The following is a 20,264-nucleotide window of genomic DNA, read 5'->3' as shown; positions in this document are numbered from 1 at the left end:
CACTCCGAGTGGTGCTGTATCTATTTTTTTCTTTCAGACTGTACGTAGCTTTTTTGTTGTTATCTCCATTTTAGAGAGCATTGACGCATTAGGACATGACTGGGACTGTGACAGTCTGAATCTGTGGTACGGTCACTTCGAGACGGGTTATGTCTTATGTTAATTCCAGGCAGGTAAACAGAATAACAGGACAACTTATCTTTCTGCATGGCTATACATATCAGACGCATAATTCTTCCATTAGAAGGAACCGATGTGAGATAATATTGTCATGATTTGTTCAGGAGCCTATCACATCAGAGTGTAAAATGTATGTGAGAGAGGGGAATATCCTTTTTACGGGGTACCTGCGCATTTCTTTGGGGAGCTGTATAGCGAGTAGCGAGCGGCACGACGGTAGTGCGAATTAAGGAAGAGAGCGGATGAGATGCATCCCAGTAAAAAGCCATCCTTGTCACTTACGCCCTTTTAGTACAAAAACAGAGAGAAATAAACGCATAATACTTTAACAAATGGTTAATTCTGCTTCGAAAGCAACGTTGCGCGTTATGGGCTTTTTTTTAAGTAGGCTTTTTAAACATGTTAGCAATGATTATTTACTATGTTGCAGCTCTATCAGAAGCAAAGCTGGTGCCTTTCGTGTATTTCCCATCAGTTCATTAAACAACATTCAAACTGTTATCTTATTTCTGGTTTATGGAAATATATTTCGCTTTTCTTTTTTCTATACTGGCACCTACTAGGCTAAGTCAGTATTTCTGTTGCTTTTGGGAGATGTATTTATATTTGTTTTTGCTGTTTTGTAAGATATTTCATGAATTTGATATTATTGTATTTATTAATGTTTTTTTATGTAAGTGATGCGGTAAAAATAACCCATACGATGCTTAAAAAACTACACAGGAGTTGCTCTGTCTTTTGAACTGCTTTAGCCCTATTGCTGCTTATTGCTGCTTTTTACACCTTTACCTTTAATTCGACATTTATTTTGCAAACTTAAGTCTGGTAGAATAAACCATTCAGTTTAAAATGTCTACGTCTATACATTCTCTATCACTATCATCAATGTTTTTTTTGTTAGAATAGCTGTCCTACCAAATGTGGTTGAGTTCAATCTGTTTCGTTTGTGTGTGAAAGCTTGTAGTTGTCTACATTTAATTCAGTTCTTACTCTTAAACTTAAACTAGTTCATTTTTGATTGTGTATTTGAGTGTATTTGAGTGTCAAACTGCTCGAACTGCATTGATTAAGACTTAATTGTTATTATAGTTCATGACAACGCATGGCGTCTATTGCAGTATAGCCTGCCTATCAAATATCCATGCTATTTAAAGATGACTATGTTAGGTCTCTACACATCTAAAACAAGTTAATCCAACCCCAGATCTATTACGTTCCTGAAACCCTTTCTAAACCAAACCGAAATAAAAACATTTCCATTTACCGTGTGTCCATAGTTGTAATCATCAAGTTAACATCATTAAGTTTATGAAGTGCAACGAATGATATCAATTTTCTACACAACCATGAGTAGGCCAGTATAAATAAATAAATACAAATAAAAACGGTGAATACGACTATGCAAGTAAATGGGAAAGTAGTAAAATGCGAAACAGGGCTGTGGGAAATATTTTCAATTAAAAAAAAGATTAGATCAGTGGACTACGTGCACCCTATTTGGATTTAAGAGTCTTGAATCCCTGCATAAATAACAACACATGGTAAAAAAAATAAAATAATAATAATTAAAAAAAAAAATAATAATAAAAAAAAATATATATATATATATATATATACCACAAAAACAATACAGAATTAGAACACAATACCTGGTTCATACAGCTCAATTGGTGTAAATCAAAATAATATTTTTAAATCAAGTATCAATAGTTTTATTTGTGTTACTCTGATATGGGAATTGGATGAATACATGGGTTTGTGTGATCATACAAAGGCCTAGTTTTCAATTACCTTCACCAGAACTAAACTATAAAGTTATATGAGGTTATGTATTTGTTAGTTTAATATAAAGCAAACTACCCAAGTATCTAAGGTCTATAAAAATAAGTATAAAGAATAATTAAGCTGTTTTTCATGTATGTATTTTATACAATCATGAAAAGGTTTCATATACACAGGTTATTAAACTAGGTTGTTAAACTACTCAATTTATGAGTTTTTTATTTTTTATTTATAGATTACTAAGTGTGATAGGGCATCACATTTTATGTTCATTTTAACCATAGACCATATCCTACAAAAACTATACATAAATATGAAAAAGTTATTAATTTATGTAGAATTTAAACTAATTGCTTTTAAGAGTGGGTAGAAGCACTTTATCTGCCATTAGTTCCGAAAATATACTAAAGAAAATTAAAAAATTCAACGACTGGTAAATGAACTCGTTTATAGAATATTTAAACATTAAAACACGTTATTGCATTTTAATTTAATTCATTAAGCTCGCCATTTTAATGTTTCCAAATGAAATATTAATTTACTCTTACTTAAGTGTTATGATGTTTTATACATTAAAATGTAACACATCTTGAAGTGGATATTTAACATGCATAGACTACTCTGCAAGCGTTACACGTATTAACTTGTTAAAAGTTGCTAGTTTGAGACTTTTCTTAGTCATGATTTATATTACTAAATACAATAAAATACAAACTTTTAAAATATAGAGAGGCAAAATTACAATTACCAAAATGGCAGTGGATGCATAATGTGAAATATTGAATCTTTACAAAGACCTTCATACTGATAACGGGTATCCATGCATTGCATTGTAGTGTATATTTGAACAATCAAAATACTTTGTTTTCGTTTTGTTCAACTTTTGTAAAGTAATAAATGTTAAAGTCTTGAAAAAAATATTCCTGAGATAATAAACGAGTTGTTCTACATAGTCCACACACTTTTGTTAAGGTCTAGGTTAAGATGCGGCCTGTAGATTTTAAGGCTGCATCGAAGGGAAAAACAGCAGTACTTCAGCTAATTTTACTACGACTATAGCAAGTAAATGCAGTGGTTTATGAACACATGACAAAATTAAGTCTTAATTAAAATGTAACGGTAAAGATTTTTTTTTTTTTAAGTTTCAAAGTAGGCAAAAGGATACATCAAGGATTCAGTACTGCTTCTAAATCTGCGCATCTGTACAGAACTTGTGTTAATAATACATTCTTCGCTTTCATATTTTTATATTTGTATTATAGCGTCCCACGAATTGCAAGTCTTTTATTATTATAATATATTTTTAAAAATGAGAATTTTTACTTCAGTAGCCGACCTTCTTTTGTAAGTTTGTAGTCATGCTCAAGTTTTGATAAAAGCAATGATTGTGTCTTAAGAGTTTGTGATGAACTATATTTTACATGGTGCGAATTTGATTATTAGATGTAGCCTATTTAATTTTTTAATTTAAAAAACAACACATTTTTCAAATCCACGAACACAGCAATCTAAGTCAGAAAACAGTAAACTATAGGATAATATTTTATGTGCAAATCCCCGAAGCACAAATCTATGTATGAATATATGCATGCTTGTGTATGCATGTATGTTTGTAGTTATTGTTTGTTCTTAATTGTTATTTGCTTTCTGTGAGAGATGTTGAGAATAACACAATATTCGTGTGAAAACCGAAGGACATCAACCAATCTTATTTTTCTCCCCTTACAATGCTTTAAAAAAACATCTGAAAACTAACAATACAAAAAAAACGTTATTTCTGGATTTTAACACAAACATGCGTTGAACGTTCACTTCCATATTAGGAAATACAATAATTCCATTTTAAATTTCAGCAATACCCTTACATATTTATTACATTTAAAAATACATAAATAACGAAGTCTAACTTACCATATCTGCCATACAAAATTGATGGACATATGCATCGTCATGGTAAGCTGCCTATATATAGAAATAACATAAAAAAACTATATTATTTTGTCATATTTTATATCTGAATTAGGCCTACATTAGTAATGCATCGAGTTCAACTCACTGAAACGTCTGTTGGAAATAACGTTATAACGGGCCATCACAACAGCAATACAAAACCTTATTGTATACTAAATGATATTTGGAGGCTGTAATACTATATGAAAACAGATCCACATTCTGATTTGTCTAAGAATAGTCTACACTTGAAATACGAGGAAACTCTCTAAAGAATACAATTAATTGGAGTATTCAGCTGTTGTACATCCCCACAACCTTTAGCTGGAATTGAAGATGTATCATCTCTTGTCAGAATTTATTGTATCTGCTGAAGTCTGTAGTACATTTTATCTACTCTCAGAGGCACCAGATACCATTTATCACGTCCTCTGAGGGGTTATTATATACAAGCCATAGAAGAAAAATGTCAGATAATGTTTACTATTCTCATTACTCTCCTGCCACTATTTTTACACCATGCTATTAATCTGGCATTTGAATAAATATTATTTTAAAAACATTATCTAAATGAAGACGTTTGTATTAACTGGAAGGCCATTATAATGGAACTTAAAAGCTACATCCTTCACAAATGGTTGTGGAATGTTAGTTCTGCATAATTCTCTTTTGCCACACAAGCGTTTTCAGTTATATTTTAAATAACAGTGTCTGTCTGCACTTTAATGGCTATGCAAATGTCTTAGGCTATTGTATATTTTCCACCTATCAGCCTCGGTTTTGTAGAAAATGCCCCTTACTGAAGATAGGGAGCTGGAACTGAGGCAACAGACCCGTGTTGAACAGTCATGACCCACTGCAGCACAGTGACACAGAACAGTTTAGGCCACAGTGGGGTTTGGTGTCTGGCTGATGTTGCTGTGTCACACTGACATGCATTGACAGCACTGACGGCTCCTCTGCTCAGTAAGCTTTAAGGAAAGCAGTTGAAATGTCTGAAACATTAGTATGTGGGAAACGGGACAAATATAGAGCAGAATGGGGTGAGATATGCTTTACAAATCAAGTACAGAACATGGAGCTTAACATCTCTCCCAGTCGCATATCATCTCTCCCAGTAATGCCGTTCCTAACTGTTTTGGAGTGTTTTATGAACACCGTCGTTACACCCCGTTTAAAGTTTTACAAATGTTATTATTGCATGGTAGTATGTGATAACTGAGATCGATAATGTTTCATAGATATAATCCAATGTGGGTCAAGTTAAACCATATGACCAATTAATAGCAAAACAAAGAACACATACAAATTAACAAATTGTTTAAAAGTAAATAATTAACAACTTAGTTCCAACATAGCAATAACATCTTGCTAAGATATTATCTAAATGAAAGTTTGCAAGAAAAAGAAAATGTATGAATCATAAAATAATTTCAGGGATAGATTTAAGGTTTAGGCAACCTGATCTCGTTTCGTTTGTACCTCTGGCAAAATCTTTTTTCTTTTCTTGACAAAGGCCTCTGACAAAATCTTTTATAGTTTTTTTGTGTTAGATTTCTGAAGATAGCTGAACACCGTACAGTACAACAGTTTCCCCTCTCCCAAGTCTTCTTGTTGAGGGGGCTGTTGTGTGCAGCATTGCCTGGAGGGGGCTGAGGCCAGTCACACTGCATCAGTCTGAAACCCAAACAGCAGTGCAAATCACATCCAGTGACTGCGTGTTACCTTCTCTGTGGTCTGCCTGGCACACAGTCTGCTGCAGGCACAGGGGAAAATAGGAATGTCTGGCCTGCTGAAGACAGGAGCCCAAATGTTTGTTACTAAGTAGATTATTTTATTTTGATGTGGAAAGAAGAATTTGCCTTGACACTGCCCTACACTCTTTGTAGGCACGTCTGCATGATCAATCACTGAGTGCCTCTAACAAACTGTCATTGTGACCAATTAACCTTAGTAATTGAGATTAATTACTTTTACTGAGCACCTGAGTAGAATGAAAACCAGGAGAGCCCATGTTTTAGCTCACCCATGCACTACACTGACTTACTGTCTCTATACAGCCAGCTGCCTGAGATCATTCACCTGAAAGAAACGGAAGGTGCTGAAGAGAGATGGACAATGAGACGAGCACTACCACGTCAGCCCCTGCCACCGCCACTACTAGCCCGCCCTCCCGCACCCAGGCCCCTTCGGCCCCCCTGTACAGCGCCCCCACCGATAGACAGGCAGTGCAGGTAAAATTCTGCCTCGTTACTCTCCCACAGCATCAGATCAAGCCGTCAACCCAATTCCATCAAGAAACAGTTACAGGGGAAGAGGGCAGAAGTCAAAAAGGTCTGATTTGTCTGCTGTATTTGAGTAACAGGATATATCAATTTTTAAACAGCATGGGATGGACCTGTGGCAGTTCCTTAATTTGCTTAAGTGAAGGCCAGAATTTTCATTTTGTGAATTGGCAGACACATAGCTATGTTCTTCCCACCTCCAATACCAGGGTACCACACTGTTCCAGCTCCCCCAAATACCAGGGTACCACACCACTAGGTGACAGAAAAAGAGAGTGGCTAAAGATAGATATGTATTGCTATACTCAAAGATGTATGACTTCAGGACATGATAGCTGCCCATAATCAAGACAGTGAGTGATGCTTGCATTGCCTAGAGCCTGAGTTTCCACTTTGCACACAAACAGGGGAATCTGGGAATACAGAAGAAAACAAAAACCGACATGCTCAAATAATGAGAGTAGGCCACAATTAACTTTGCTTGTTTTACTTGTTAGTAATCATTATCTGCTCCTTAAGTTGGTTGTTCCCAGCAGGAAACACAGATAATGTTATTTTCTCAGCACGTGGTTAGCTGTGGTTGGGATTTCCTTGTGGAAGGGGCTTCTCTGTTGCTTGCCTGGGGGAGGATGTCTTATCAGTACTGCTCTCTCTCCTGCAGGTGATCCAACAGGCCATCCACAGGCCGCAGAGCATGGCTGCTCAGTACCTGCAGCAGATGTACGCCGCTCAGCAGCAGCACCTCATGTTTCAGACGGCCGCCCTGCAGCAGCAGCAGCACCTCAGCAGTACCCAGCTTCAGAGTCTGGCCACAGTTCAGCAGGTCGGGGAAGCCTTCACTGACAGTGTTCTTCAAACCAGCTCCTTCGGGGTCAAAGCACTTTTTGTGGTTTATACCACCTGTCCATAACCTTAATCCACTAATTGAACTATCTTCTTGGCCCGAAACCGATTTACCTCCCCTTTCCCCCGGTCCAATGCTGGTGGTGATGTAAAGAGAATCGTGAAACTTGCTGGATTATGGGTCTCCAGGACTAGATTTGAAGAACACTGTGCTATTGTTTGCCGAGGGAAACTCTGGTTCTTGTGGGCAGCAAAGAAACAGGAATTGCCACCCTCCAGGACCAGAGTTGGATTTGTTTTATTTGACCTGTGCCCATAAAAACAGCAACAATTAAAGCTTTTGTTGCAGATCAGCCAGCTTCACAAATTCAAGACTGATCTTTTTTTGTGTATTTATTTATTTTTGGTGTTAATTAGACCACTGCTTTGAAAATGGGACCATGTACACAATTAATCTAACTTCCTAACTATAGACATTGTATATCATAGGCAGTGCTCTCCCTCATGGCTTATGCCTTTATCAGGCCTTGCTTTCATGCTTTACTCAGTTTCATTTTTAATTTTTTGAATAAAAAGGCAAAATATGCATAACGGGAAAGTAAAGTGGTTTCAACTTGTAAAGTTCCCTTGATTATCAAGTGTGGGTGGCATCAGTTGGCCATGTCATGGAGAATAAAATTATCAAAGATAAGGGTAAACCCAAATGCACAGTTGGATGTGTCACAATCTGTAGAAGCATCAAACACCTGCTGCATGCCACATAAAAGCTGTGCGTTCTCTTTAAGCAGAGTGCATGTATTTTTTTTTTTCCTTTTTAATCGCACCTTCAATGTAGCAAATTCTGAAATGGTGGGGTGTGTGGTTATGTGTGTGTGTGTTTTGCTTTTTTGCTCTGACTGGTTTGTTTCACTTTCAGGCCAGGCAGTCCTCTTCCCCCAATGGGAGCCTCACACAGCAGGGGAGCGTGTCACAGACATCGGTAGGTAGCCGCCCTATCGTCCATGGTCTCTGTCATCACACTATAGATACAAGACTCTCTGAACCTCTCATCCTCCTCCCCACAGCAACTGACAGCTGAAGCCCTCTTGCCCAGTACACACACACGCACATACACGCACACACACACAACCTCCTGGACTTATACTGTCATATTAACTCTGTTCATTGCCAAGAAATGGATGATCTGAGGGTAAGTTATCATAATTAAAAGTAAGAGTGTGTGAAGAAGATCGTAGTTTAGTTTTTCTCATTCTTGTTTTTGCTGTGGTTGAAACATAGTCTTGGTTGACTCTCATCAAGCCCAGGTTAGCTATTTCTCTAGCCTTAAAAAATACTGTAACTTTTTATTAGGATTGAGAGAAAAATATAGTTGAATCTTAGTTTCATGCAAAACCTGAAATTAACATTTTCAATTTTTACGGAGGAATATGAAACACAGAGGAAAGCAGAAATGCAGACAATGTGCTTTGTGGTTTTGGGTGTTTGTCTTTTGCATGTGTCAATTCCGTTCGTGTTTCTATACTTGTGTTGGAAGAGCATTAGCACGTTGTTTAAATCATGTGACTTCAACCGTTTCCCGGAAGACCGGTACAATCTGATCTGATCATAAATGTTGAGAGAGCCTTGTGAGAATAACACTGCTGAGTTAGAATTCAAGTAAAAACAGTTATACAGCAGTTATACAAAAATACATAACCAGTGCTAGGTTAGTTAGTATAGCATAATTACATAATTAAAGTGAAATGAGAAATCAAATATTTAAACAGAAACCTCTAAAAAAAAATTAAAATGCTTTAAATTAGCTTTAAGTATCATTAATGTTTTATTACAGTAGATTGTTAGTATAGACAGGACATGTGAAGTATTAATCATGTATTATATAGTTATAACTATTTAATTATGTTGGAATTACCTATGTGATATAGTCCCACGATTAAACTAACTGAATTGTGATGATTATTGGCAGAGCAATGTTTTATAAATGTCTGGGTTTCTCAATTTGGAGTGTTTTGGCCACAGTCTGTGCTATTCATCTTGCTATTTTATTCAAAACAGTATCACAGAAACATTCCCCATAGATTTAGAAATGACAAATGATGTCAAAGTCAGCCACCTTCTATAGATAATGATAATGATAATGATAATGATAATGTGTTAGGGATGTACTGAGCTGAAGAGAAAGGGTGCTGCCAAATCATTCATGACTATTTAGCTACTTGACAGCCTTAAGAAACCACTAACAAAAGCAATCAGTGCAATTAATCAGTAATTTGCTTTCTGCAAATGTAAATGATCAGAGACATTAAAGCTATTGATTAAACATTTTTTTATAATTAGTGTTCTAATTTTTGTATTTTGCCATGTACAGACAAATAATATCAGTAGTAAGTAGTAATGCTACATGTAAGCATCCTGAGTTTTATATATTACTTACACATTTAAACACATTTAAAGGGAAAAAAAGACAAAAAAGTTAACTGAAAATGTGTTACTTGTTTTGCTGTTCATACCTTTATTAAAACAATAAATAAACAAAATGTTAAAAACCCACCCTCTTACTCCTCCAACTTCCACTAACATCCTACATTTCTTGCACTGAATAAATAGTTTCTGGTGTGAAATAATGTCTTAGTTTGCTCCATCTCTCTATATACTGATATCTGAAACAAGTGATTCTTAGCACATCTAGTGTTAATCTTTGAATTAAATCTTATAACAGCTTTTCAACGGATGCCCCAGAGAAAAAGCCCATCATTCAGTCAAGACCATTTTCTATAAACCAACTGCCTCCCCCCACCTGCATTTGCCCAGATGTGACCTCACGTCTCTCCCTCCCTCTTTTGTCTCCTGTCTCCCTGCAGATCAATCTGCCCTCTTCCCCAGTCACAGCCCAGCTGATTGGACGCACTCAGAGCTCCAGCTCCACAGCCAGCGGGGGTGCCATTTCCCAGCAGGCCATGCTCCTGGGGAACAGCTCACCCACCCTGTCCACCAGCCAAGCACAGATGTACCTTCGGGCTCAGATGGTAAGGAGATATCTGAGACAGAGTCTGTTTGCAGTGTATAAATGTAACCCCCCCTGCTCCCTATGGCCATTTAAATGTCTGTTTTATTTATCAGTTTTTTTTTGTAAATTAAAAATTAACCATGCTCTTGTATTTAAATACAACACCTAGTCAAAATAAAATCCTGTAACTTCTCTTGTTGGTTTTAATACCTTACTCCACTTTCAAAGTTAGAACTATAGGTATACATGTTTTTTTAAAGATCTGCCTCTGTCTCGTTATTACACTGAGTGTGGCTTGTGTTTCTCAAAGTGAAACTGACTCACAGTTCAACTGAAATACTGCTAGTGCGTTACAGAAACTCACCAAATATGAACATGGGGGAATTATAGTTTGTTAATGTGAACTTGCTGTGAAGGCTGTTGTGTTGTTGTGTTGTGTTATTTAGAGTACTAAATAACAGTGAATGCATACGTTTGAAACCAGTAGACAAGTTTAAGAATTTATATAATCTACATCCCTACCATCTGCTTATAAATAAAGAGACAATATATTGATCCCCTAGGCTGTACAGAAAAAGTTAGTCACTTAGATTCACAATATTATTTTACCAGATATAGCAATTGCCTTTTGTTACCCCAATAAAATATGTAATTCCATGAAAATTTTGAATCAATATGGCCGTATATTTTAAAAGTCCTCCAGTTCATTGATTTGTATTCCAAATGGTCTGGGTCCTTTCTCCCCTTGAGGTTTATTAATCTTCTCAAATCGGAATCCTGGTATTCTGAAACTGCACAACACAACGGGACTGTCCCAGCAGAAAGGGATTTTAATGACGGTGTGCGTCAGTGGCAGGGAAACTCACAAAGGGTTTGGAAGGATAAGTTCTTTGATATGTGGTAGCCTTCTGCAGATGACATTCTTGAGAGGCTGGCAGCATACAGTGCTTCTCACATACTTTATCTTTCAGAAAAACATAATACAAAGGAAATATGGATGACAACATTCTTGTTGTTGTCTTTTCTGTGATATTCTCTTCTTTAAGAGGAATAATTGAAAAAAAAGCGACATAGCACGGCCTCTACGGTCTCTGTTTATACCACCAACCTCGCTTAAAGCCAGTTATCTCTCTTGAATGATTTTGCCCCCATTGTCTCTCTCTATATCACCCCTTGTCAACACCAATGCCAAGCCCAGATTTGGTGGTATAATGAGGAAGGAATGTTGAAACATGTTGAAATATTCATACCAATAGTGTAAACATGAACAGGCTCTTCGCTTACCAGAAGACTGCCTTTATTCCACTGCCACCCCCCCACCTCCTATCTCTCCTTTTCTCTCCCTTTCTTGGTCTGTGGTTGTATCTCTCACAGCTCATTCTCACTCCCACTGCCACTGTTGCCGCTGTACAGTCTGAGCTGCCTGTTGTTTCCTCAGCGTCTTCTCAGTCTGCTTCTACCCAGGTGAGCTGCTCCCAGGCAGGAGAATAAGGGGTGGGATAGGGTGGAGGGGTGGTTGAAGAGACAGAGGAGAAGGCACACAATAATCCGAATTTTCTTTATGGTGTTTATTTCCACTCAGATTCAACTGATGTAATCATGAATACATTTGTACTACTGTTCCGGGGGTTAAATTGGTAGTTGTTGCTCCTTCCTGGGTGTAAATCTGTAACCATTTTCGAATTATGTGCTGGTTCAGATCTTTCCAGATTTCCCAGATAAACACAACTGTAGCCTTTTTCTGTGGGAAATAGCACTAATGTTCTAGCACTAAAGTGCTAAAAATAAAGAGAACAAGATTAATAAGAGGAGTGTAAAATAGATTTCTGTTTAGAGTAGACTTCTATAAGATTTGTACTCATTTGATACGGTGCACTATGGAGCCAGTTACAGCCTGTTATAAATGCAAAAGGAGCTCACAAATTACACACTGAAACCTCTCTGGGTGAGACCTTGTCTTGTGGTACAATAAATTATGCTGTGTTCTCTCCCAGGTTCAGAGCTTGGCCCTGAGAGCCCATGTGCCCAGTGCCCTATCCTCTGCACAGAGTGTGCCACTCAAGGCTACAGCCCAGGGGCAGCCCCTGATTACTACGCACCCCAAGATGTCCATTTGTCCCGTGAAGTCCAATCAGCAAGCTGAAACTCCAGGGGATGCAGGCAAAAAAGGAGACAGCCCTGGCACTGAGTCCCGCACCAATACAGTGACCCGCTTGCCCAGTGGCCATCAACTCATAGCGCCAGGTAAGTCACCACTATCTGGGACATCAGTAGAATGTTGGCAACCTTGAAGAAACAGTACCCCAACCCATAATCCCTGGGGAAGTGTTTCAGAATTGAAAGATATCTTAAGGCCTCAATTGACGCTGTCCTCAATATAATTCATGCTATCCTTGACTTCAGACTATACTATCCTAGGACAATTATTAAACAGGATTCTGTATTGATACCCATTGGGATGTTAATTGAATTAAACAGTTAAAATACCACCCAAGAAAAGACAACTTTGGTCCATTTTAGTCCTTTAATTTTCCCACAGTTTGTTAGTGGCTGGGGTTTACACTAACAAGAAATGTGATCTGTGATCTGTAAACTGAACAATAGTGAAAACAGCAAAGCAAAGATTCCTACCATGGTGCCAATATTAGGTGGAGGGACTAATTTACACTAATTTGATACAATCTGCAGGCCTGAACATTTCTGAATTGTTGCTTGGTGGTTATATTGACTCTTATGGTCCTTGTTACTTAATTGTAATGGTCTTTGTTTTAAATATGGGAAATCACTCAACTTGTTGTGGAGTGCACTGTACTAAATTAAAATATTGATTGATTGATTGGTTGATTGACTGATGTTGTCTTGGGGCCCCTTGCAGCTCCCTACCCTCCAGTACAGACTCACCCCCTGATGAAGCACCAGCTACATTGTCCCTCGGGCCCAAAGGGGGCCCATCACCAGCTCATCATACAGCAGCAGCCAACCGCCACTCACAGGCATGTCCAGCCAATTGCACTCCAGGTCACCACTCAAGAGACTCCTCCCCCTTCCCGGCACTGCCTGTCCATTCAGACACAAATGACCCAGACGCCCACTCTGGTCTCTGTCCAATCTCAGCACTGTACCTCCATCTCCTCCTCAGCCCTCTCCTTGACGTCCTCCGCTGCAGACCCATCGCACCCTGCCCAGCAGCAAACGGTGGTTGTTTCCCCTCCGCCCACACAGTCGCCCACCAGCCAATCCCCGACCATCATTATCCAGCCCCAAGCCCTCATCCAATCACAGCCACAAGATTTGGTCTCCACCCCTCTGCAGTTAAGCACTGCTCCAACTCTCAGCTCGGTCCAGGTGCCCTCCAGTCTGACCTCCAACCTCACTCCTGTCTCTTCTCCCATCTCCCAAATTGAATCTATGCCTCTCACCAGCCTCATGTCCACAGCTCCCACCTCCACCCTTCAGGCCCCTCAGCACTCCCCTCCACCCCAATCTGGGTCCGCATCTCTGCCATCACCCCCTCCTCCACCTCTTCCTCCACCTCCTCCTCCTCCACCTCCTCCGCCAGCCCCTCTACAGCTGCCTCACTCCCCACCCACCTCTCTGCAGTCTCTGCCCCTGCAGTCGGCGCAGGCTCTGCCAGTGCAGTCAGACATGCTCTCCTCAGGACAGTTGGTGGTGTCTGAGGAGGAGTTGCCTGTTGCTGAGGCACTGGTCCAGATGCCCTTCCGGACTCTTCCCCCTCCACAGACTGTTGCTGTGGACCTCCAGGTGCAGTCTGCCATGGCTATGGAGCCCCCAGTGGTAAGAACATAAGGAAAGTTATTATTTAACCTTAATTGTAAGAAAACATCATTGCCCTAGTACTCTAGTCTGAAGTGCTTTAAATCCCTGAGATACCACAAAGATAGCTAAAGTCTCATTGCTACAGAGTTATATGTTGTGGGCATGTGTGTGCTGGAGATGTTAATGTGTCCTGTACACGTGTGTGTGTGGGGGGAGCAGGTGCAGCAGGTCTATGAGATGGAGGGAATGTGCACAGAGGAGATGCGTGAAGATGGTTTATCGTGTCCACAGAGGAACCAGACTCCAACACCCCCTACTCTTTCACCCCCTGCTGCTCTGGAGAAGCACTGCGAGGATATAACCATTAATTCGGAGAACATCACAGGTACTCCTAACACAGAAAACCATTTGTCTTTAAAGCCTGTGTGCTGCACGACCTAACTGTTTTTAATGTTTACATCATATGTCCAAAAAATGCTAGAACTCAGAAGGTGCTCCTTCCCAGTGCTAAAGAGCATGGCAATGATGTTGACCTCTGTTCTATCTCCTAGCTGTTTCCAGCCTGTCCTGTGTATCGTCGACCGGCAACGCCTCAGTGATCCGATCCTCAGCGGACCCCCCTTATGTCAACAGCTCCCCCCCTCCCCTCCTGCCAGCTGTGGTAAGAAGTACCAGCAAGCCCCCCCCAGCCAGCCTCCCGGGGGGTCCCGACAACAAGCCCCCGCAGGCGATCGTAAAACCCCACATCCTCACACACCTCATTGAGGGCTTCGTCATCCAGGAGGGGCTGGAGCCGTTCCCGGTATGTCCACAAGAGGGAGCTGTTGAAATACCGAGTACCCGGGATGTTAGTGCAGCCCAGGCCAAAACCACAAAAAGATCAACTACCTGCTGACAACAGTCCCTGCATTTCAAAGTGCTCGGGTTTGGGTTAGACCTAGGCAGGCTTAGATTTCCATTATCCATTATCACACCCACAGGCTCTTAAAAATGTTTAATTGGGGGTTTTCGATTTCCATTTTACATGAGTTACCTAAGCTCTCCTAAAGTATGTAGTTAGGAGTTTGCTTCTGCAACATATATATGATATCTTTACTGACAGGTGATCAGTTTTAGCAGGGCAAACAACTTTCTCGAAGCATTGAACAAAACTGGGAAAGAGATTGCTTTTCTGTTTTAATTCAGTCAGAAAGTACAGTGAAACATCACAAAAATCCCAAATATATGCAAAAAAGGTTCATTGTGCATATGAGCTTGTTATGCAGACGTCACTCCTCTAGACCGGGAAAAGTGTTCAAAACCCCCACGTGAAAGGACTTGACTTTTGGCATAGTTTAGAGGTGTGTGTCTGTGATGGGTCCAATTCGAGATCTGACTGCAACACATATATAACCAGATTTTTACGCTAATGCAAGTCTGATTTACCGTTAGTTTGCACATACTGTGACCTGAATTTCAAGCTGTGTTAACTGTGTCCTCTTGCAGGTAAGCCGGTCCTCCCTGATGGTCCAGCAACAAGCCAAGCAGCCTGAGGTCCAGGGCCTAAAGTCTAATGGGGATCAGCCAGAACCTCTGCTGGACACAGAGCAACCTGAGAACTCCACAGACACTGATATGGACGACTTGACAGCTGAGGGTGAGCACCAAATCACTAATGATGCCCCAGAAAACACTGGAATTTTTGACGAACAATATTATCAAGATCTCAATCAAGGATGTACTCTTTTGATTTTGCTCTTCATAACATAATTGAAACAGTAAAACCTTTTCCCCCCAGTTCTTAAGAAAATTGATGGTTTGAAGAGAACTATAAACTCTAATGAATTTGTGTAATTGTATTATTTATCACCAGACAAGCAATAACTGTCACTGCGTGGCTTTTTAGATGGTGTGGAGGAAGCTGTGGCAGAGGTGTTGAAGTGCGAGTTCTGTGGGAAGAGGGGCTACGCTCATAAATTTCTGAGGTCGAAGCGGTTCTGCTCTATGTCTTGTGCCAAAAGGTAAGTCTGTACCTGACTCAAATAATGAATTAAAATGTATTGCATAGACAGATTATTAGGGAGCTACCTTTCACTGGGTCAGATGCACCTGAAATCGTCAGAAACACAAACTCATACAAGTTCATAGAAACTTTGGATGACCATATGACTCCAGAGCCACCGGGACACTTTGAGACAGGAACATTAACCTTAAAATTAAATAAATGACTGTGATTTAATCATACCTTTACAGAGTTGAATAGTATTTTCCATGTTTTTAATTAAGCTTCTAATGTTCTTTTTTTATACATAAGATAAATGCTCTTAGATTCCCTTAGGATGCAGTGCCATTTAGGGATTGTTGACTGACTACAATGGACAGCAGCCAGGAAGAATTACATCGTGGTACACAAATGCCTAGTTTTGATTACTTAAAATGGAATAGATTTTTTTTTTTAATATAAAACCTTGATTTGTTCCAGCCTATAATGCAGATTCAGACATAGTCTAGTAGTGTTTTGCTTTTGTCTTTGCAAATTATCAACTAATTTGTTTGCACCTGGAACCTATTTTGAATGCAAGTTCAATAAATTAAATTCTCTCATAGCGAACCGAGAGCCTGAAATAATTATTTACAGATTTTACTCTTATTACCCTCCCAGCGAACTTTGAGTTAACCCCAAACCAGAATGTTGGTCTTTTTATCTGTTTGGGGTGGTGCTTGTAAGCATTATCTGTATATGCCTGACCAAGCTTCAGTTGGATATGGCTCAGATGTTAAGGTCACTGCACTGTGGTACAGGAGACCCAGCTTTGAGTTCTGCCATTGCCAGAACTGAAAAGTATGTTAAACATGATATATCCCTACAGATATGTATATGCCTGACCAGTTTGTGTGATTGATTGGGTCTGGGTATTTATTTACTGAAAAGTAAAAGGTAAAATAAAATTTTAACTCTGAGGCAGTATAAAAATGCCAACTCTGTTGAAAGTGTTAATTTTACTCCGGTGAGTAAATAATATAATATAATAAAAAAAAAAAAGAGTTAAAATGAACACTTTTGGAGTTAATTCAACAGTGGTGAATTTACGGTGTATATTTTACCTATACTACATTGAACCACAAGGGGTTAGCAGATATTTTAATGATTGTTTTAATTTCACTTGCAAATAATCTTTAAACCAGTCAACTAAACACTGTGAGCTGTTATCAGAAGTCTTAGATGAGGCTGAATAAAAAGCTTTCCAGCATCTAAAGACATTTACAATAATTTCTTATTTAATCTTGATTTGTCTTTCTTTTATAGCAAGGCCAAATAATTCACTGAATAATTCACAGGCTTTAAAAGAAAATTATTTCTAAATGAGTACTCAACGCTTAAAGAATTCACTGATCTGCATCCACTTTCACATAATTATTTCAGTTGTATCTAAGGTCAGTTTAATTGAGTGAATCCAAGGAGCAAAAGTATTTTGTAGAAGAATTCTATTAACTATCAGATGGTTTCAAAGTCCAAAACTAGCACTAACCAAGGCCTGTAAAATCACACATGTAATTGAATTACAGGAAAAGATCGAACACTTTAGAACACTGCAACAAGGAAACTGCACATGTTTCACTTGTGACGACTAATAACCACAATGTACATGGAGGTATTTATAGAACATTGAACAGTAAAGGGGTGAGCCCATGTTGCAGTTTTTGAGAGATGTAAGATGTTCTTTAGGTGCTTCCTTCCTGTTGTGGGAGTGGCTTGGCTAACCACAGGACAAACTGCATGTCTGTCAGCTACCTAGACAGACACCAACTGTGTTAAGATACATTTCCATATAACCACCTGGGACCACCTTACTTTAGAAAGCATACAAACAAGCAGACAGGCTGGCATGCATTGTTTTTTTTTTAACATATATTAAACGCAACAAAATGGTAGTTAACTGCAAATAAAAACAAACAAATAGAGATTGAGTTGACTGCATATTAATTTGAGACCTGTTTAAATAGGTTGAGTGTATTTGGGTACAACCTTGAAATATTTCCTCTGGGACAAGATTTTAGTTGCTAGAGAGTTGAAGCTGAATGGTTCAAACCCAGACACGGCTTTGTAACAAAAATAATGAGGATCCCTCTATTGCCTTTTCTTCCACTCTCTCAGGTTCAATGTCAGTTGCACGAAGCGGATCAGCATGTTGAAGGCAGACAAAGTTGGCCGCTGGACTCGCAAGCCAGACGGGAGACGGGGTCGGCGCCCTGGGGGTGTGGAGGGGGGGTCCCGGGAACACTTCCTCAGACAGGTCAGACAGCCAGGGGGAGTGGTTACTGGGGTGCGTATGTGGGAGACTAAATGTACTGGCTCCTTTAATTTGAAACAATGCCACTCATGAGTTATATTATTTAACCAACATTGTTTACAGAAAGGCTGGGTAGAAATTCTGTGATCCATTATCCATTATTAATGAGCAAAAGACTTCAAGTCTCTCCTGAGCTAATCAATCTCGCTGCGCTGGAATCCCCTTCTAGCTGCCAGTGTCGTACAACAACACAGAGGAGGTCCAACGAGGGGCTAACCAAGCCCCCCATGAAGATGAGGCCCCTGTTCCCATGACGACCAGGCTGCGGCGACAGTGCGAGAGGGAGAGGGAGAGGGAAATAAGGGTGAGGGGGCCCTTGGACAGCACAGAGAGCCTGCCTGCGGTGCAGACAGACCCCACACTCTGGAGTGTCGATGAAGTCTGTGCTTTCATATACACTTTACCAGGTGACACGTCCGTTTCTTTCCTCTTTGTTTAACATGCAGGGCGAAGGCAGCAACACTCACTCCTGGTCCTGATGAGCAACAAACCTACAGGTTTTCAAGGCAAATGTGTAAAGACTTGAAAACCAGTGATAATTTAAGCTTTTCAGCTATGCTCTCTGTGATACCAACTTTCCTCCTCTCCTCAGGGTGTCAGGACATTGCGGAGGAGTTCCGGTCCCAGGAGATAGATGGCCAGGCACTGCTGCTGCTTACAGAGGACCACCTCATGAGCGCCATGAACATTAAGCTTGGGCCAGCTCTGAAGATCTGCGCCCGTATCAACTCACTGAAGGAGCCCTAATTGTAGGGGGGCCTTGTGTGACCTCCTGCGGCCCCCTATCTATAGCCAAACTACACCAGAGACCGCCCCCTCTCCCCACAGGTCCCCAGAAATGGTGTAAAGTCTTGGGCTTGTTTCTGAGCTCTACTCCCCAGCACCACAAGTCTCCCTGAAGGGCAAAGACTCGCAATGGATGTGTTCAGTGTTTGCAGCCCACCTTAACTCTTTCAGATGTGTGGGCCACAGCCGAGCAGGCCATCTATCTGCAGCACGCAAGTAGTGAACAGATATTTTTGGAGAGGATCCAACCAGAATATTCCAATGTACGTCGCAGTGCTAAGTATGCACAGTAATCCAGAACAGAAGCCAGCTGGTCCTTAATTCTACCATGTGGCCCTCGATGCGCATGATTTTTTTTTCCCGTTCTAATTTAAATGGACAGCAATCAGTGGGTTAGGATCTCAAATAGTTTACAGTCATGCAGGAAGCAATACGAACAGCAGTTAGGATGTAATGGTCCCTAACCTATTCAAAACATAATTTTCTCATCTTAAGTAGCCTACATTTTCATTTCTGGTTTCATTGCAATATCATTCAACACATGATTTGAGTCTAGAATAAGGACCATTCTTTATTGAGGTGAAGTTATTTTGCTTTTATTAGGTATAGGGATCATTTAAATTTGAAGCTCTGGCCTTAGTAAAAGCTATTTTTTATTTGCAAAGTATAATAGCTTACTTGCTTAATTTTTATGATCAAGTTACAACTGCTTTATAAGGAATTAAATTTAACTTAGGCACTAATTATATCCCACCAGGGGTTAAATATTACAAATTTAAAGTGATCTGCATGTACACACACAGATATATATGTATATATAAACACACACATTTAATGTTAGTGAATTTTAGTGAAGGATTTCAAATATATATATATATATATATATATATATATATATATATATATATATATATATATTTTCTTGACAATGAGACAAATTAATTTAGAAAAATATACATTTTATATAGTACTTCCTAAAATAAAATGAAATATACAGAAATACAGAAAGAGAACTAAATTGAAAGTGACATGAATAATATCACATTCCACCCTTACAAATACTGCCTTCGTGGCACATTAAACTACAATTAAATACATAATTGTAAATATAATTTGCTTTATATGAGCATTATCCCATCCCCATGAAACGAAGTGTATTTTACCACTGACCCTGTAGCTTGACACAGGCCTCTGTACCGGGGAAATGCAATACAGTAGTGTATCTGGGAGGTGCTTACCGATCTGATAAATATCCTGTACAACCACAACCCAATGCTCTGTAGCTAATGGGAGCACATGCAACAAAAGCAACAAGAAGGTTAA

The 20,264-nt window shown here is 39.5% G+C and overlaps 1 protein-coding gene across 1 annotated transcript; it reads left to right on the top strand.

Annotated features, from left to right (window-relative positions):
* The first annotated feature begins 84 nt into the window (after nt 1–84).
* On the top strand, nt 85–19,805 carry phc3 (polyhomeotic homolog 3 (Drosophila)). The gene is made up of 15 exons (XM_066708934.1): nt 85–173; nt 5,973–6,146; nt 6,859–7,020; nt 7,957–8,019; nt 9,902–10,066; nt 11,422–11,511; nt 12,042–12,291; nt 12,923–13,842; nt 14,044–14,209; nt 14,376–14,626; nt 15,310–15,460; nt 15,710–15,824; nt 17,960–18,098; nt 18,325–18,562; nt 18,748–19,805. The coding sequence occupies exons 2-15, from the start codon at nt 6,024–6,026 to the stop codon at nt 18,900–18,902; spliced, it is 2,988 nt and encodes a 995-aa protein (XP_066565031.1). The 5' UTR covers nt 85–173; nt 5,973–6,023; the 3' UTR covers nt 18,903–19,805.
* Nucleotides 19,806–20,264: the final 459 nt, after the last annotated feature.

The sequence above is a fragment of the Amia ocellicauda genome, chromosome 7 (genome assembly GCF_036373705.1).
Source record: "Amia ocellicauda isolate fAmiCal2 chromosome 7, fAmiCal2.hap1, whole genome shotgun sequence".
Lineage (NCBI taxonomy): Eukaryota > Metazoa > Chordata > Actinopteri > Amiiformes > Amiidae > Amia > Amia ocellicauda.
The sequence above is the reverse complement of the archived record's forward strand: the minus strand, read 5'-3'. Positions and strand labels throughout refer to the sequence as shown.